This window comes from Gastrolobium bilobum, unplaced genomic scaffold, assembly GCF_033153095.1.
Source record: "Gastrolobium bilobum isolate Gb01-03AN ecotype WA unplaced genomic scaffold, APGP_CSIRO_Gbil_v1 utg169993, whole genome shotgun sequence".
Lineage (NCBI taxonomy): Eukaryota > Viridiplantae > Streptophyta > Magnoliopsida > Fabales > Fabaceae > Gastrolobium > Gastrolobium bilobum.
The window spans coordinates 16839-22827 of record NW_026897733.1 but is presented as its reverse complement, the minus strand read 5'-3'; the positions used below and the strand labels follow the sequence as shown (position 1 = coordinate 22827).

The 5989-nt window shown below is 33.3% G+C and overlaps 1 protein-coding gene across 1 annotated transcript; it reads right to left on the bottom strand.

Moving 5' to 3' along the window:
- Positions 1-1662: 1662 nt before the first annotated feature.
- LOC133309626 (probable 1-acyl-sn-glycerol-3-phosphate acyltransferase 4) lies at positions 1663-5705 on the bottom strand. The gene is made up of 4 exons (XM_061510420.1): positions 5452-5705; positions 2907-3508; positions 2525-2655; positions 1663-2132 (listed from the first exon to the last, which is right to left on the bottom strand). The coding sequence occupies exons 2-4, from the start codon at positions 3473-3475 to the stop codon at positions 1684-1686; spliced, it is 1149 nt and encodes a 382-aa protein (XP_061366404.1). The 5' UTR covers positions 3476-3508; positions 5452-5705; the 3' UTR covers positions 1663-1683.
- Between the last annotated feature and the right edge of the window lie 284 nt (positions 5706-5989).

The window sequence follows — 5989 nt, the reverse complement described above, 5'->3', positions numbered from 1 at the left end:
AGCTATCTTAGCCATGTGATGCAAGTGATATTAATGACTAAAATTGAGTGTAAGATTTCTTATTCTTACACTGATGTAAGTTGATAAAGAGAAATTAAAGTGAAAATGTGGATTCTATGCACTCAAGGTTGATGCTTTCCACAAAGACTTTCACACTTTAAACGACTATATTTCATTAGAAACATATATTTACATATTTGCAATGGTTCAAAAAAGTTCAAGAACACTGTTTTACCATCTATTGAGCCTTAACTCTTGCACTTAACTTATGTATACTCATTGATTAAAGTCATATACTTGCTTAGTTCTTCAATTTGTATAACTTGCAGTTTGAGAGTGTTTATCTATTGTCAAACACATTACCCAATTATATTATTATTGATTGTGGGTAGTAGAACCCATTGAGTTTGCTAGGTAGCTAAATACCTAGAAAATTTTGAAGAGATTTATAAGTTGCGCCAAGTAGTAGAAAACTTGATGGATTGTAGAGGTTTGTCAAGTACATGTAAAGTTGGATCCACAATGATAAGATTGCTTGATCGACTTACAATCTGAACATAGATCACAAGTGGTGGTCATCTGACGAGGATAAATCATTGTTTGCAATCTTTCTAACTCTCAACTATTTATTTCAACCTTTAATTGCTTTAATTGATTATGTTTGCTTGTTCTCTAGCTTATCTCTTTGATCACATACTTATAATTTCCCTTAGGATTACTTATCTTAAATCAAAGATTGGAGAAATAATTTTTCAAAATATTAAAAGTGGTATTTTTCAAAAAGATTTCATAAAATCCAAGTCATCCGTTTTAAATTTTGAAACTATTTGTCTAACAAATCATGTACGAGATTATCTATATAAGGTTAGCGGCCCCAATTTCACTCCCAACTTACTAATTACCAGTTTGCAATCCAGACTATTCATCACATCCTTGCCCACAAGAGAGAAGCTTGGACCATGGATGAATTGCACTCTAAGTCCACAAAATACATCAACTTATAGACTTCACACAATCACTTTGCTCACTCTATTTTTAAGTGTATGTTACTCTGTTTTGTTGTTTTGAAACATAGGTTCTATGACATCACTTTATCCGACTCAGTTATGAATTATGACTATGATTTATAAAAAAAAAATTACATTTATGGTTCAATTGTTTTTTAGTTCCCTTTTTTTTCGGTAAACTTTTTAGTTCCCATTTTAAAACTATTATATTGAACATTATACTTCAATTATATGATATATTTCAAATTATTTTTCATTATGTTTCTAAATTGTTCAATTCGATGTATTTAGGATTCATAATTTAAAAAAAAAAAAAAAAAAACTATTTTAAAAATTCTGAAATGTAAAGCTGTAACCCTGCACAAGCTCCAGAAGGTTTATTGATAATTTCTCTCTAAAATCGGAATCATGACAAATTGAATTAGAACCGGATTCGTATTCATTCCTTCACTTGGCCCCATCCGTGATGCCACTGGTCATTAATAAAAATATGGCTTTGGGAAATAATTATATCAAATACTGATTTTCCAACAAAATAACAGTTGTACAATTGTACCTTTGATTTCCTGCTGCTGTCTGAGCAAGATTATGGAAGAATCAAATAACAACAAATGATTTACACTTCAATATCAAGTTCAAGACAAAAATTGCCAATTGATCTTTGAAATGGAGAACATTATTCACTCTTTTTTTTCTTGCGGTCATAGAGTGCATGAAAATAGTATGATAAAGGCATAATTTGGAAATCGAAACGCGTTGCAATAGCAAGATATGCACAAGATAGGCCTACATACAACTTGAACCAAACGAGAGAAAAAAACGTAAAATAAGTAAACATGACAGTAAAAGAAACTACCACGGTAAAAGAAAGCAGGCTCTTGAATGTAGAAATTTCCTTTTCATTTACTTGGTTAGGGAAATGGCCTTGAACCTTGAAATCAGAAAGCAATTGGTCCTTGATCTGGAATGTATTCACTAGCCAAGAAGCAGCTTTAGCTTCGGAAGCTGGAATCTCCTCTACAGGAATACGGCGAACATGCATGTGCACTTCTGAAGGATCAACACCAAAAACATTGTCCAGAAAGGAAGGACACACATTCTTGTATGCAATTGTCACATCATATACTGCATGCAATTGAGTGACAAAGTTCAACAGACTTTAAAAGCTGAAACAATTTTGAAAAGAAAAGCAGCACAGAGGCGTAGTTGGCCAAAAGATTATTGAACACGTTGTACGAGCAAAATTGGGTCTGTGAACTAGCATTATATTTCCCTTGGGGGAGATACGGAACATAAATATAATGAAGGCACACACACACATGCACGAACAAAGTAAGTGATTAAGCCACAGCAAGGAAAAAGATGCTAAGTCGTAAGTAGTAAATTATACTTTTCAAAAGCAGAGTCAGCTACATTTGGTGACACAGATTACATAATTTCATAAATAGCCGCCATAGAGTCATTCTTAATTGACTGAGTATCATAGAAAAAATAGGGCCAGAAATTAGAAAAGAAACCTGCATCCAATGAGCCTCGAAGAGCTTCCAAGCAAGCATGAAAACCTTTTGTTTTTGGATGTAATACATTTGTTAGCACAGGGAGCCCAACTTCAGCAGCAAATTTTTGACTACTTTTACTCTTCTGTTCACTACATAAAAAACACACAATATGTCAAATGTGCTTACATAGTTGAATTATATATTGTGTATTTGTAAGATATAACATGAAGCCCAAATTTTAGCATGCTAGTAAAAACACAGCTTAAATGCATACCAACAATATGCCAAATAAAAATAATTTGTGGAATTGAAATGAGTTAAGAATTTTATCAAATGATGATAAAAGCACTTAGAAATTAAAAGAGGAGATCAAAAGGATAAGAGGGATATCAGGTAGTACCTATAATCGGTTCCTTCAGGAAAAATAGCAAGCCATAATGGATCTTGAGGATCCTTGAATGTTGAAAGCTTTTGGTGCAATATTTGTTCATCTATCTCCCACTTCCTCTCCACTGCAATGAACTCCAGAATGTGAAATCCCCAACCAAAAATAGGTAGCTTCATCAAGCTGCTCTTTAGGATGTATTTTATGCATCCCAGTCTTCCCTTTCGAAGTGCAAGGTTCCACAAGTACATCCAATCAACCTCAGTTCTGTGATTAGCAATAAGTAAAACACGTTCCTTCACTGGAATATTATCCCCAGAAAAGAAAACTTTAGTTTTGTTTATCTTTTCGAATAGAGAGGGCCACATAGCAAGCCAAAGTCCAAAGAAGAATGACACTGCTTTCCTACTACAACGTAAGCTGAAAAGCCGCAATACTATAACAGCCACTGGCGACAAATAGACTAAACACATAAAAGCAGTAGAAAGAAACACCACTAAACATATCAGACCCCTTAACAACCTAAAAGGGGTCAAAGGGCGATGCTTTAGTAAATCAGATTTTAGAGGCCTGCAAACTTCCATCTTCTTTCAAGGAACTGCTGAAAAACCTCCCTTCTGCAATAATGTACTTTAATGTTATTTAATAATTCTCAAAATTCTGGACAAAAGGGTAGCAAGTATAATAAAAATAACATGAATCCACATTCATTTACAATAAGCTCAATGGAGAGTAAAGCATCTTATGTTTGTGACAAGTTCCTCGCAGATCCAGAAAACAGAAATATAAGAACAGTCACCTGGTTGTAAATTCTCTGCTATATAAGTTGGGCAATCACATACTCACCGGAATAGTAGAAAGAGAAAAGAAAATCTAATCTTAAAACTCAGTGAACTCCATTTCATGTTTTTTTTGTCCAAGCACTGAGGGGGAAAGGTTTCGGGTCGGTTCATAGTTTTAATTTTTAAAGTGACCTTTGAGTTCACAAAATATGGTCTTTCAGTCTATGTTCTCTCAAATTTGTAGCATATTGGAGTTACATATTAGGGGTATAGATTTATCATTTTGATGAATTTCAATTGTTGTATAAAACTAATAAAAGTAAGTTATGCTGAGGAATTATATAATATAAAACTGATAAAAGTGTCTTAACTTAATGACTTAAACTTTTGGGTTAAATTAGTTTCTTTATATGATATCAGAGCTTTATGATCTAAGAGTCTAGAGTTCGATACCTACTGCTAGTTAAAAAGTTTAATTTTCATGTTTCAAACCCTAAAAATAAGGACTCTTGGTGTGGTGGGTCTGCAAATTAGCAACGCTTTAATCCTATAAAACTCTTGGCATGAGGAGGTGTGTTAAGAACAACATTGACCTAACAATTTATGCTTTTGGGATAGTTGGTTGCTTTACAAGTTACTTATGGGTTGAAAGAGATATTTTTCCAGATATGTCAAGTTCAGTGTTCCTTTCGGCAGAGACATCAGTGATTTCTTTTAACAGCTGAATGATCAATTGTACGGTAGCCTAAAAATTTGGAAACAATAGATTCCAACTTATTAGTCTAGCGACTCAGTATAGCAATTTGCCAGCAAAGATGAAATGCCAAATTGTCAATTATTGACACACGGTAAAATTTACAAGCAGACAATAATGCAGTAATTGATCAAATGGCAAGTACGCTTCAAAAAGAAAAACATATTTCTGAATAATGAAATTATCCTCCTTAAAAATATATCGTACCGGCTAATAATATCATAAGACGCAAAAAGTAGAAAATGGCAAAAATACATAACTGGGTGAGGCAGGACAGAAACTGAATCACCACTTACACCTCTTAAATAACAGGGGATTCTCAAAACTTTCACACCTTCTACTAGGGAACATAAGATGCCTTCTTATTATTCACTGTCTCTCACAACGAGCACTCCCACCTACCAAAAAAATGCTTCAAAACCATCTTTCTATCTTGTATAACATCCCAATGTTCAACCAGAGATGACAAATTCAAACCCATCTTACACAGCGAAACAGTAGCATTTCTCAAAAGACCCCATTTCCCTTTAGAGAATAAGTTCCCATCTCTATGCACAAGTTATTGCTGAATATGTACGTTTCGAATCTAAAATCGTGTTCATGAAGCTTGGGAGAGTAATCTACGATAAGTGGCAACCGTATAAAGAGAGATTATTATCGAGTAGAAAAATTACAAACCCGTATTCTTGTTAATACTGAAAATCCTAATCCCCTTACTGAATTTTAATGGGAAAAAAATAAGCACGGTTTAAAATCCTCGAACAAATTAACATACGGAACTGAAATGAAATCCAATTAGGAGGAAATAATCAACGCATGAAAATTGAACCTGAAACATTTATATTAAAACACCTGAGTCACGTGTTGATAAATATAACAGCGAGTTGAGTTGGATCGAACGAGTAGAAGAAGAAAGATAAGGAACATATATATATATATATATATATATATATATATATATATATATATACATATTATTATATAAATATGAAAAATGAATAGTTGACTTAGAATTAGAACTCACCTTGCAAGGGAGATTCTCAGGGTTCAGATAATTTGATTCGAGGAGCGTTTTTCTCTTCTCTTGTTGTTGTTGTTGTTGTTGTTGTGATTGGGTTCCAATTCCAATATTTGGTAGCGTCTTTCTAGAAGATAAACTTGGGTGAAGGATGGTCAATGAAACAGGAACACCGAAATTCGAATCTCAAATTCGGATACCGTTCAGGTAGTAATCACAAGCGGTGCAGCGCATGTATCAGAGAAAAGAACCAGACACAATGCCTACAGATTTGGGTCCAGTGGTCCACTTCCGGATCTAGATCCTCTTGCCCACAGGTTCTATTTCCGTTATCCTTAATTTATTTTTGTTAATTAGCTTTTTCTTTTTTTCTTTTTTTCTTTTAAGAATCATTAAATGAAAAGTAAAATATTTAATATTCTTTAAATCATCTAAAAATGTTGAATAAAATATATTAAATTTTGTTTAATGAATATTTCATTTTCAACACACTTGTTGACAATAGCCTATTATTTATTTATTTGGGGGAAGATAAAGCACGCCA

Coding starts and splice junctions, on each gene's coding strand:
- LOC133309626 (XM_061510420.1), bottom strand. CDS start 3,475: ATGGAAGTTTGCAGGCCTCTAAAATCTGATTTACTAAAGCATCGCCCT. Junction 2,656..2,906: donor CCTGAAGGAACCGATTATAG/GTACTACCTGAT, acceptor TTTTTTATGTAG/TGAACAGAAGAGTAAAAGTA. Junction 2,133..2,524: donor TCGAGGCTCATTGGATGCAG/GTTTCTTTTCTA, acceptor AATTGCATGCAG/TATATGATGTGACAATTGCA.